The 13500-nt window shown below is 40.8% G+C and overlaps 1 protein-coding gene across 1 annotated transcript; it reads left to right on the top strand.

Annotated features, from left to right (window-relative positions):
- The first annotated feature begins 819 nt into the window (after positions 1 to 819).
- Positions 820 to 12125, top strand: LOC311598061 (uncharacterized protein). The gene is made up of 4 exons (XM_084782862.1): positions 820 to 936; positions 5656 to 5782; positions 6460 to 6555; positions 8423 to 12125. Exons 1-4 carry the CDS (start codon positions 931 to 933, stop codon positions 9814 to 9816), a joined length of 1623 nt encoding a protein of 540 aa, XP_084638988.1. The 5' UTR covers positions 820 to 930; the 3' UTR covers positions 9817 to 12125.
- The last annotated feature ends 1375 nt before the right edge of the window (positions 12126 to 13500 follow it).

Here is a 13500-nt window from a genome sequence, read left to right as displayed (position 1 = left end):
GTAAATTTCTTATGCAGATTAATGGATGAAAATATAAACAAGGGACCAATGGACAGAGGAAAGATCCTCTGATGGATTCTGGAAGGTCTTCACACGAAAATGTCAGAGGAGGATTTAACTTTGTTCTGCAGTTTTTAAATGTGTATGTCGCTGACCTACCTCCTGACTGTAAGGACTCCAACATTCACAGGAAACTGGTTTTCCAGTCTGATACATGTACGGCTCACAAGGTTTGTCAGCACAAGAGAACACGGAGTATTTATTTACAAGTGTTGTATTATTTACAAATGTTGGGTATGAAGCCAAAGCTCCTTTCATTCTAGGCATGTACTTTACTCCCAAGCAATCTCCCTAGTCTGTTTTGTACTTTTTGCTTGTTGCTTGTTTGTTTTTGAGACAAGGCCTCTATGAATTGCCCAGGCAGCCTTGGATTTGTAATCCTTTCATCTTAAACTGGATGAAAAGCGGGGACATCAACGTTGATTTTTTAAAAAATCATCTTAACATGACAGTGCTCACTTCCACTTTAGCCTCTTGCTTTGTTATTTTAAAAGTACAGTTAAGTGAATGTCAACTTTCCGTGCGGATATCAAGGACTTATAATTAGTGAAGGAGTTTTAAACGTCATTTTGACCAGATAGAACTAAAAAACTGTCCTACCAAAGCCTCAATTGACATTAAAACACGTCCTGTTTTCTTGGGACTTTAAAAGCAACCGAACTCCGAGTGCCGGCCCCAGCGTGATTGTTCCAATCCACCCTCCTCCGCAGACAGTTAGGACACGGAATTCTGGGAAATGTAGTCGCGCTCCATGTGACGTCACAGGCAGCGGTTCTCTGAACCGCACTTCCGCATCCCGTCTGCAGACATTTGTCTTCCCCTAAGTTCGGCGGTGTTGTGTCCTGCTCCTCGCTCTCTCGGATCTCTGACATGGAGGTTGGTCCAGGGAGCAGCGCAGCCTGAGTGACTGTGCGGGGTGGGTGGTCTGGCTTGAGGGGATCGGAGCTGCAGTGGACCAGAAGCCGGGAGAAGCCGACTTGGAGATGCCGTGCTGCTGACCTAAGCTGGGCCACTGAGCCTGGATGCAGATCTGGGGTGGGGAGAGCAGTATGGGGGTGGAGCTGTGAATGAAAGCTTTGTTAGGACGCGGCCGCGTAGGGTTCTGAGGTAGGATAGCTAACTCCGTAGACCAGAACTGTGGAATGGTGGAAGGTTCAATATTGCCCCAGCCAGGGTGGGCCGGCTCACTGCTTCAGCCTGAGGTGGTGTTAGGAGCCCAGGTCCCAGCTTGACTTGGGAAGCGTGTTGGCACTAGCTGACCCACTCGCACTTGGCCGAAGTCCGTTATCTCAAGACCTTTAGATCAAGCGGAGATCTGTACTCTTGGTTTGGGTTGATAGACGTTCCTAGTTTCCAGGGAGGTTGGTGTATGGGATGTTAGTCCCATTTCCTTTGAAATAGATTATTAGATTTCTGGATTGTTCTTTTGAGTGGGAATCCTTCGTAGCCACCTCTGTGATCTGAATCCTCAGCGTTAACATTCCCATGTAGTCAGCATTATGCCCTAAAGGAGAACGTGTGAGTTTTGCATCATTCAAGCAATTACTGACCCCACATTGCAGAGTAAAAGTTACTGGAAAATAATACCTTATCCAATTATGTCATAGATGTCAGAAGTTTGGACTCCTTTTCAGAAACAAGTGATGAGTTGCTGGGAGAGGAGGGGACTTGAATGTCCCCCAGGTACAAGTGACCCTGCACACCAACAAAGCCTTTACATTGCTCTTTAATCGTGAGTTTTTCTGCTATCTCAGGGCACACGACAGTGTCCAAACTCCTTGACAGCTACTCTGTCACTGCCCCTGGATGTGGATCCAGGTTCACTGATGCTCCCTGATCAGCCTTCTGGAAACATTTGCCCCAGTATTTCTACTGTGGCAGAATGTTTAAAGACTCCTCAGCCTGTCTTTTGTACGGTTTCATAGTTCACAATACTTCAGGTCAGATCAAATGTTTGTGTGGCATTAAAGTCTGTTCATAAGAAATGTGAGCTTTAAGCCGACCTCGGTCCAGATGTTTCTGTGGACTGTGTACACTGCCTTGCTCACCAAAAGTAATTTTCTACAATGTAGGCATGGTGCAGGGGTATGCTCTCCTATAATTTAGAGACCCTTCTGGTATGTATAATTCAACAACACACTGGTGATTGGGGAAAAAAAAATGTAGACCAAAACCTACGCCTGTTCTTGGAGCATCCTTGTCATCTCTGCATTGAGAAGGCAGGGAAATAGGAGTTCAAGGTCATCTTCATAGATTTCATAGATTATTCAAGATCAATTTATGCTAAATAAGATTCTGTGTAAAGCTGGACGTGGTGGCGCATACCTTTAATCCCAGCACTTGGGAGGCAGAGGCAGGTGGATTTCTATGAGTTCGAGGCCAGCCTGGTCTACAAGTGAGACCAGGACAATCAGGGCTACACAGAGAAACCCTGTCTCGAAAGACAAAACAGAAACAAAATAACAAAGATTCTATATTTTAAAAAAAAGATAAGTTTTTTTAAACATAGATTATGGATATACTAACTACTTCTGATAGCTTCTGTCATTTGGCTTAACACCAGCCTGACAGAAATCTGTCAAATTGACACTTGCTACTTTCAAAACATATACTTGAGAGAGTCTATTTACTGTATTTGACGTGTAATTTAAAAATCTCCCATGAGCATGCTTTTGTTAAAAGCATTTGGTTTTGGTGATTGCATAATTGTTTGCATTTACTGTGTGAGGTAGGATTTCACTCTTCGCCCTGCTCGACTCTTGCTCCGTATTTGCAGGGATTGTCCATTATTTGTGTGTACTGGTACTGTAGGACCTTGTGGGGTTTTCTTCTGACTTTCCCTGACTTCTTCCCACTTCGCTCCTTAAACATCTAATCCGAGACTTCAGTCGTTTCTCTGGACGCAGCCCCCATGGTTTACATTGCCGATCTGCGCTTAGCCCTTATGCTGCGGGCTCAGCCATGAGTGCGATGCTTCTCTACAATAGCCGGAACAGTTCCAGTTCTACATGTGGGTGACGACAGCCACTTCCTCCACTGGCATTCACATGTGGCACTGACACATCCAGCTGGGAAACCCAACCGCTAAAGTGAGATGTCTTCCTTCTCCTTAGGGAGGAGTCAGCTACTTCATGGTGTTCATTCCTGTCCTTCCCTCTTTAAAAAAAGAAATTATTTATTGTATATGAGCACTTTATCTGCAGAAGAAGGCATCAGATCACATTACAGATGGTTGCGAGCCACCATGTGGTTGCTGGGAATTGAACTCAGGACCTCTGGAAGAGCAGACACGTCTCTTAACCACTGAGCCATCTCTCCAACCCCCATCCTGTCCCTCTCTTTACGGACTTTTGTCAGTGATTTTGTGAGTGACCATCTGTATATAAGATCAGTGTACATAAAATAATATGCATACGAATTCAAGTCCCAACTGTTTACAGGATAGACTGCACTTGATATTTCATTAGGAACATTCAATAACAGTGTGCTGAATATTTTAAACATCAGTCGCACTTAGACATCTGTCATATAGAGTGCGGCATCTGCCATTGACATTAGAAGTAATAGTCTAAATAAATTTACAGTCTGTGTTTCTAATGAAAATGTGACAACGTGGTCTTCCATGTCCTTTTCTGAGTTCCAGTTCCATACTTTGAGTATTGCGAAATGTGTTGGCTAACAACAGAAATGGTTGCTGCACAACAAACTTATGTGGGTCAGTGTCAGTTGGAAGAGAGGCTTGAGAAGATGCTGCATGACACACGTATGTGGGTCAGCATAGGTTGGAAGAGAAACCTGAGGAGACACTGATGAGTGGATGCTCTGGTGGAGTTAGGAGGAGAAAGTTAATGGAACTGTGGCCCAGAACGGTGCCTATAGGTGACCCTAATCAGTGTATATTCCAGATGCCTGGAAAACAAGGTTTTGGATATTGTAAACAGAACAGAAAGTGTTTGACCAGATAAATGTATGAAATCGGTATGAAGACTATGCAGAGTATGTAGCAATTATTACAAAATAATTCATTAAAATGTACACTTCTCATATTTTTTATATTTAATCATAAGCAAACTGTTATCATTGCTCTCATAGACCATTTTGGGAATTCTGTGTGATAAGGAAAAAAAAAAACCCTAAAGAGTAGAAAGTATTGAAATAAAAGAAAATAGCAAGTAGCATCACAAATTGTAATTCTTGGTCTCTGGTTACCAAGGCATAGGTATCATGAGCTCAAAGCCTGTTATAAGATTAAAGCAAATGCACAGATTGTTGTTTTAAAAAACAATATCCCAGTTATTCAATTTTACCAGTGAAGATTCAGGAGCCAGATGCTGGGGTGAAAACCTGTTCGCTCTGAAAAGCAGAGAAAGCATCTAGCTGACATCTCAGAAGGAAAAAGCTCCTTCTCCTTCTCCTTCTCCACTCTGTCTTAAAACCCTTCACACTGAGTGTCCCTCCTTTCTACTTCCTGTGAGTCTCTCTATCCATCTTCCCAACTTCCTCTCACTCTCTATAGTTTTTTTGTTTTTGTTTTTTTTTTCTGTGTTCACTTCCTGTTCCCTGGTTGCTTGCTCCACCTCTTGACCTAGAGTTAACTTTATTTAGCTCTTGTTTACAGAAAGCTCTTGGGTTTAAAGGTTTGTGCTAGGGCTGAGCCATATCACAATAAGAAACAGGTTTTTCCAGTACACAATCTTGGGGTACACAGTGTGCTCAAATTTCATGCAACAACAGATTGTTCCCTGCAAAAAGAAAACATGCAAAAACCGGAAAAGGGAAGTGAGAAAACTTAGAGTGTTGTCTAGTGTATTTTAAATCTTCAAATACTGTTATTACTACACTTGGTAATTTATAATTTCTTAAAATACTTGCTATCCATTTTGTCTGTGAGTTCTTTCTTTACCGTTTACCTCTTGGCTGCTCTATTTCCTATTTCTTGCTGCAGTGGTATTAGCATCACTATTGAACTCTGTACAAATTCAGAAATCTGGATCTCTACCAGAGCTGCTGCATCAGGATCTACATTTTCATTGCATTTCACATTCATGATTGTGCACATTAAGTATTGATAAGTACCTTGTCCCTCACCATCACTTTCTCCTCTAAGAAACATATATATGTGTCATCTATAAAATAACCATAAGATAAATGCATATATTCCTGTGAATGCATTCGTTGCCTTTTAGTCTTTCTTAAAAGTCAAATATCCATATGAGATAATAGGATTCTCCATTCTCTTTCATGAAGATGGGTCAAGGGTGAGATCATGAGACTCTTCATCATCAGAAGACTCTTAGGAATGTTACTCACTGGTGTCTGAAGCATTCTAGCTCTCCTCTTATTATGTGTGAAACTTGGAATTTTATTCACAGCTGCATGCTGATGCTGTTTATTTATTATTGTGAGTTGTTTTTGGTTTGTTTTGGTTTTTGGTTTTGCAAGACAGGCTGTCCTTGACTCGCTTTGTAGACCAGGCTGGCCTCAAACTAACATCTATCCCTGCTTCTGCCTGGGATTAAAGGCATGTGCCACCATGCCCAGCTTATGATTGTGGCTTTAATTGACATGTATACTATTCGTTTATTTTTATTTCAGGAAATGCTGTCATTCAGGGATGTGGCCATTGATTTCTCTGCAGAGGAGTGGGAATGCCTGGACCGTGCTCAGTGGAATTTGTACAGAGATGTGATGCTGGAGAATTACAGCAACCTTGTGTTCCTGGGTGAGGATCACTTCCATAAATGAACTCTTTTTTCACCACCATGTAACTTGCTCCCTTTTTAGAACATCCCGTGGGAATTGGTGCTATCCAACAGTGACTTTTGTATACCTGCCTTTGCTGATATTCGAAGAAATAATTATGTTTCTTCTTATGTTTTCAAAATGGCTTTTATTTTTGCTTTTTGAAATTTGTATCCTTCAAGAGCTGGAGAGATAGCTCAGAGGTTAAGAGCACTGTCCGCTCTTCCAGAGGTCCTGTGTTCAATTCCCAGCAACCACATGGTGGCTCCCAACCATTTATAATGAGATCTGGTGCCCTCCTCTGACAGGCAGGCATACATGCAGGCAGAACACTGTATGTATAATAAATAAATCTTTAAAGAAAAAAAAATGCATCCTTCATTCTAGATATAATTCTATAAACTCAGTGGCATGAAGCATGGGGCACACATGTTAAAGAGAATGTTTGATCCTTCAGCTTTCATATTTACTTTGTAAATGAAGCTAAGGATCTTCACATTATGGATTCCTCCTACATATACTGTATGTGCGTCTCAGGAAACATTTAAGTAACGAGCTTTCTGCAGTTTTGTCTTTTCTTATAAGCTTAATAATGGGAGAGGATGTTCCTTCCCAGGAGAACACACAATCATTGTTGTTCCCTTTCCCCACAAACAGGTCTTGCATCCTGTAAGCCATACCTGGTCACATTTTTGGAGCAGAAACAAGGACCTTCAGATGTGACGAGACCGGCAGCTTCCACCACGCACCCAGGTGGGTAGGACTGAGGGGTCAGAGGACAGAGTGGGGTGTCGGAGAGCCAGCAGAACACCAGGCTTTATCCTGAGCAGTGAGACACAATGTTCTGGTGGAACTCATATTTAACAGCATCTTCTCTTAGGTCCTTTGCTGTCACAGAAGGACACCTGCCAGATGCCGATGATGCTTTGAGTCTCTAAGCTTTTTGCTTCCCCTCCAGTGAGCTCTGCTTGTGTTTACAGGGACTCAGAGTTCATTTTGTTGAGTCTACACTGTACCTGACTTTTTACTGTTTTCTACACCTCTGAAAATTCCCATGTATTTCTCAAGAGCTATAAGCGCAATAACTTTAACATGAATTTCTTCTATGTCACATACATACTTGTTAATTACACACTTCTCATCAAGATATGGGCAATTATGCTGTGTTCTAATTTTTTTTCTGCAACATACCCAGTATCAATTTAAAATGCATTCCCTTTGTGGGTATAACGTCCTACATTAAAAACATATCTAGAAATCATATTTTTAATAGATTATCAGTAGGTCTTCAGAATTTTGTGACCTCAGAATCTTTTTCTAATTTATAGTTCTATTTTCTATGGTACTGTCTTGAATTCTAGGTTACCTTAAATTATTTCTTCACATGCAACCTACATATTTCTGTGGTTAGAATGTCCAATGCTAAGCACTTCATGACAATTTAAGATTTATTTTAAAATGTATGAGTTTTAGTTCTGTGAGCATCATAACTATATTTTCTCTTCAGGGGAAAATAGGAGTCTCACATTTTCATATCTTATATATTTGTTATTCAATTGTCTTATCTAGTGAATGAGTATTCTTACAGATAGGCTAGCTTTATGTTATATTCATTGATAGAAATGTTGCCTTTAACAAAAATCTGTCATAAATGAACTTGAAAGTCTATACCTTTCAGGAACTTATTTCCTTGTTATGGAAATATAACATAAAATACTGTCTTTAGCGCTTGAAATCTATTGTTTATAGATAGTAAACTTGTTATGAAGGAAATCTTTTCAAACTTCCAAAACTTCCAAAATCCTGAGTGCTGGGATTAAAGGCGTGAAGCCACCATGCCTGTCTTAAAACTTAATTCTTAAAATTGTGTAGTCCTACGTCCATATAATTTAAGACAATCCGATATAAAACCCAGATATCCAAGCTTGGCTGTAATTAAATGAGAATGCCTCCCCTGTGGACTCCTGTATTTGAGTACTTGTTTCCCGGTTGATGGTGCAGCCTTCCCACAGGCAGTACATAACTGGGACCAGACCTGCAGAGTTAAATTCCTCCCTGCGCTGTGAGTTTGTTCTCTCTTCATGGTTTGGGTTCACAATGTGAGCCTCAGCATCTGCTCTAGCTGCTGTGCCTGTGTTGCCTTCATCCGATCCTCCATGGTGGACTCATGCTGTTCTGAAACCATAAGCCTAAGTTAACTCTTTCGTCTATAAGTTGCCTTGGTCATGGTGTTTTATCACAGTAACAGAAAAGCGCTCGGTTAGATACTTTATACGTTTGTGCATGTCTGATCAGTTTATCTTGTGGGCTTATTTAGCCTAATCCCTTAACATTTCCATTGTTATTGTTGGTGCTACTTCCTCAGCCACTTACCTTTGGATAATGGCTTCAAGATTTCTATATTCTTTGTTTTCATCTTTCAGTAGAAGTTTATATTGTTTTCATATAAAGTGTTTTGCGAATTTCACTAACGTGAATATCGGCATGGAAATGTATTGCAGTTTCTCATTTGTCTGTAGAAGTGTAAGCACGAGTAATAGTCTCCATATTAAAGATAAGCACTATAAATATATAACGAATGTCACTTGGTTTTATTCGTATCTCAACTTTTACTCACCAGGGGGAAAGCCCTATAAATGCCAAGAATTTGACAAGGCCTTTGATTGCAACTCACTCCTTATTCAACACCGGAGAGTCCATCCTGTGCGGAAACCCTACAAATGTGAAGAATGTGGTAAGGTCTTTAGTGCTCACTCGGCACTTTCTATACACCAGAGGATTCATACAGGAGAGAAGCCCTACAAGTGTGAGGAGTGTGGCAAGGCCTTTAGTACTCGCTCGGCACTCTATATACACAAGAAAATCCACTCTGGAGAGAAGCCCTACAAGTGTGAGGAATGCGCAAAAGCATTCTATTTCCCTTCACTACTTAAGCAACATCAAAGAACTCACTCTGCAGAAAACCTCTGCAAGTGTGAAGAATGTGGCAAAGCGTTTTATTTACCGTCGTTCCTTAAGCAACATCAAAGAATTCATTCTGCGGAAAATCCTTACAGGTGTGAAGAGTGCGGCAAAGCCTTTTCCTACCCGTCCACCCTAAAGCAACATCAAAGGATTCATTCTGGAGAGAAACCGTACCGTTGTGAGGAGTGCGGCAAGGCCTTCCGTAGGTCTACATACTTTCACCAACACCAAAGAATTCACACTGGAGAGAAGCCCTACCAGTGTGAGGAGTGCGGGAAAACATTCTACTATCGCTCAAACCTGAAGGGACATCAAATCATCCACTCTGGAGTGAAGCCCTACAAGTGTGAAGCGTGCGGCAGCACGTTCAGAACCAGCTCAGACCTTTCCAAGCACCAGAGAATCCACGCCGAGGTGAAACTGTACAGTTGCGAGGAGTGCGGGAAAGCCTTTTCCACTCACTCCTACCTCATTCGGCACAAGTTAGGCCACTCTAGAGAGAAACCGTACAAATGTGAAGAGTGTGGCAAAACGTTTTGTTACCCTTCAATCCTGAAGGAGCATCAAAGAATTCATTCTGGAGTGAAGCCCTACAGTTGTGAGATATGCGGCAGCATGTTCAGGACTCGCTCAGAACTTTCTAAGCACCAGAGAATCCACGCCGAAGTGAAACTCTACAATTGTGAGGAGTGCGGGAAAGCCTTTTCCACTCACTCCTACCTCATGCGGCACAGGCTGGGTCACTCTGGAGAGAAACCCTACAAATGTGAAGAGTGTGGAAAATCATATAGCTACCCTTCACTCCTTAAGGAACATCAAAGAATCCATTCTCAGAACCCCTACAAGTGTGAAGTGTGTGGGAAGGTCTTCTGTACCCGCTCAGGACGTTCTAAACACCAGAGGATTCACACCGGAGAGAAACCCTACAAGTGCGAAGAATGTGGCAAGGCTTTTTCTACCCATTCTTACCTTACTCTGCACAAGCTATTCCATACTGGAGAGAAACCGTACAAATGGGAAGAATGCGGCGAGGTATTTTATACTTGCTGAAGACTTACTCAACACCAGTAAATTCACACTGGAGAAAAACCCCACAAATGTAAAGAACGTGTTAAGACACCTCTGACTTTAAACAACAGCATTCATACTGAAGAGAGGCCGTAGTATCTTTATTAACCCGTAAGCCTTTATGAAACACAAGGGACCTCCTGCTGTAGAGAAATCATACAGATGTGAAGAATGTGGGAAAATGTTTTCCCAAACATCACAGTTTAAGAGCAAAGGGCTCATTCTCAAGAGAATTCTGTCAAGTGTGACATAAGTGACAAGGTATTGTGTGCTACCTTGAACTTGCTGTCTAACAGAGTATTTATCCATGAGAAAAACTCTGCAAGTGCGAAGAATTTGGAAACATCCTTTTTATCTCATTCATCCCAGATACTGGTCAGTCTTGACAAAGTTGAGGGGGGAGAGGGGGTGTTGTTTGTTTGTTTTAGGTTAATTGTGGTCAGATCTGTTGATTGAGGGCGGAAGCAAACTGTCTCTGTTGGACTAGGATCCTGGGTTGTATAAAGGAGAATGTGAACTGAGAACAGCCATCCATCCATCTTCCTCTGCTTCCTGACTGTCAAGAACACGTGAGCCGCTGCTTCAGCTCCCGCAGCCTTCGCGTTCACAGCAGGATTTGCAGTGTCATGCACTGAATGAGAAATGTCCCCTGTAGTCTTAGGCATTTAAACACTTGCTCCCTGAGTTGGAGGCACTGTTTGGGAAGTTCAGGAGTAGCTTACTAGAGGTGAACTTTGAGAATAAAAAGCTCCCTCTATGTCTAGTTTGCTCTCTCTGCCTCCTGTTTGCCACTGAGGATGTGAGCTCTCGGCTTCCTGCTTCAGCGGCCCCGCAGTGAGCTGCCATGCCCTCCCTCTGCCATGGACTCTGATCCCTTCTGTACCATAACGTGAAGTAAACTCATTCCTCTATAAGTTGCCTTGGTCATGGTGTTTCATCGCAGCAGAAAAGCAATTAATTAAAACATTGCCATGAACAGTATCAAACTGTTTCTTCTGACAATGCTCATGCGAGGGTATTTTATCACAGCAAGAGGGAAAATAAGGCTGCAAGCCAAAGAATAGTAAGAGTTTGTTATTTAGTGCCATACACTATGCTTTTTTGTTCATAGTTCTGTTCTCCCTTTTGTCCCTGTCTTACCTTATTCTTTTCCAAAACTAGTTCCTTTTCTTTAAATACACATGAACATCACAGATATAGTAACGATGAAAATGTACTTACTATGATATTTTCCTTTTTTCTGTAGAATTTTGTATATTCATTTTGGTACAAATGTAGTGGTAGTACTTATAACACTTTTTTTTTTTGCCGTTTTTTTTCAAAACAGGGTCTCTCTAACCCTGGCTATCCTAGAAGTTGCTCTGTAGACCAGGCTGGCCTCAAATTTATAGAGATGCACCTGCCTCTGCCTCCCAAGTTCTGGGATTAAAGGCATTCACTGCCACCACCCAGCACCTTTTTATAATTTTAATAATTTACTGTCTCTTATCCAGTTCAAATTGATTTTTCTGTAGGATGAAAGACACAGATCTAATTCCATCCTTTCACCCCTGCATATCTAGTTTTACCACCTCTAACTATAGAAAAACGCTATCAGTTCCACTGTGTGGTTTTAACATTTTTGTTTAAACATTTTTAATAGTTTGTTGCCATATTAGTTCAAGTCCCCCTCTTTACATCACATTGGACTCTCTGCCTTTTTTTTCTATGAGTACCTTGCAGCCCTTTTCACTGCGGTTCTGTAGTATAGTTTGAGGTGAATACGATACATCTGACTGTTCTTTCTGTTTACATTGTGTTGTCTGTGATCCTTATTTTATTTTTTCCTAGTTCTATGATGAACGCCATTGAAATTTTGCTATGGATTGCATTGAGTGTGTGGATTGCTATTATCAGTATTGCCATTTTTACAACATGAGCTCCAATCCATGAATATGTGGTATCTGTCTATCATCTACTGTCTTCCTTTGGAAACTCTTTTCAGTCTTTTAAGATTTTGCCAATAGGACTTTCAAACTTGCCAGAATTACATTGTGAGAACCTGTCTTAAAAACAGAGAAGCCGGGTGTGGTGGCGCACGCCTTTAATCCCAGCACTTGGGAGACAGAGGCAGGCAGATGGTTTTGAGTTCAAGGCCAGCCTGGTCTACAAAAGGGAGTCCAGGATAGCCAAGGACTGTTACACAGAGAGACCCTGTCTCAAAAAACCTAAAAAACAAAACAAAACAAAAACAAAAACAAAACCCTAAGCCAAACCAAACTAAAACAAAACAAAACAAAAAACCCTGGAAATCTTTCATCACCTTGGTTAGTGTTAGCGTTATATATATTTTCCTCCTCCTCTTCTTCCACTTCTTTTTTCTCCCATTATGAAGGGGCACTTTTTCCCGATTTAATTCTTAGAATTTCTGTTACTGGTGTATATAAGAGCTAATGACTTTTGCATGTTCATATTGTAAGCTGATATTTTACTCAAAGTATCAGATTCGTAAGTTTTTAGTGGTATAATTCAGGTCTTTTAAATAAAGAATCGTGTCATCTGGATCTAGGGATAGTTTAACTTCAGACTAGATTTTTGTACTTTTGTTTTCTCTATAGTGTAGTTTACACTTTTGTAGTTTACAATTAGAGCACAGGATTCAATAAGTATCAAGATAGGTAACCCTTGTCTCATTAAGATTTTATAAGAGGCCAGGAGCACTCAGGAGGCAGAGGCAGAAGGATCTCTGAGTTGCGAGGCCAACCTGGTCTATGAAGAGAGTTTTAGGACAGCCAGGGCTGTTAAACAAAGAAACCTTGGAGAGGAGGAGAAGATTATACAGGAAATGTTTTATTTAAATAATGAAAATTTTCTCTTCTTACTAAAGGTCGGCTCTCATTTTGTCATCCACTGACTTTAGTAGTAGTAGTAGTTGTTGTTGTTTTTTCCTCAAGGTGTTTTTCATTTCATCAGGTGCCTTTTCTACATCCACTAAAATGCTCATGTGACTTGTCTTTATGCTTATTAATATGCTGCATTATATATTGATTTGTATATGTTGAATCAACCATAGGAAATAAACCAAATTAGTTGTGATGTCTAATAAGTGAAAGTATATTTAAGAAGTTTTTAGGTTTGGGGGCTATTTTTTGCAGGGGTATCTAAACATTCATTATGAATAATATGGTATGATATTGGTGTGAGTGAATGTGAGTGTGTATGTGTGTGTGTGTATGTGTGTCTGATTTTGTTATGATTATACTGGCTCCTTGGAATTAGCTTAGTTGTGTCCTTCGGTTTCTAATTTGTGAAAGATTTTGAATAGTGTCATTAGATCTCGAAAGCTTGGTAGAATTTTTACAGTACCTGGCTCTGGACTTTACTTCACGATCAGACTTTTAATTACTGCTTCAGGCTTCTATTGTTACAGGACTGATTAGGATGTTTATATCTTCTGGCTTTTTGTTCACTCTGTTATAAATATTTAGAAGTGTATTCATTTCTTCTAACATTTTGAAGTTGTCTCCTACTTATTTAAGTCTCAGACCCCTACCTCCCTTTCCTTTCTTCCTTCTTTCCTTCCTTCCTTTCTCCCTTCATTCTTCCTTTCCCATCATCACCCCTCTGTCTCTCTGGTGGTTTCACTAGGAGTTGGTGAATCTTGTCTGTCTTATTAAATAACCCACT

The sequence above is a fragment of the Acomys minous genome (assembly GCF_964271855.1).
Source record: "Acomys minous genome assembly, chromosome: 5".
In the NCBI taxonomy this organism is placed as follows: Eukaryota; Metazoa; Chordata; class Mammalia; order Rodentia; family Muridae; genus Acomys; species Acomys minous.
Note: the sequence above shows the minus strand (reverse complement) of the source record. Positions and strands in the feature narration are given on the sequence as shown.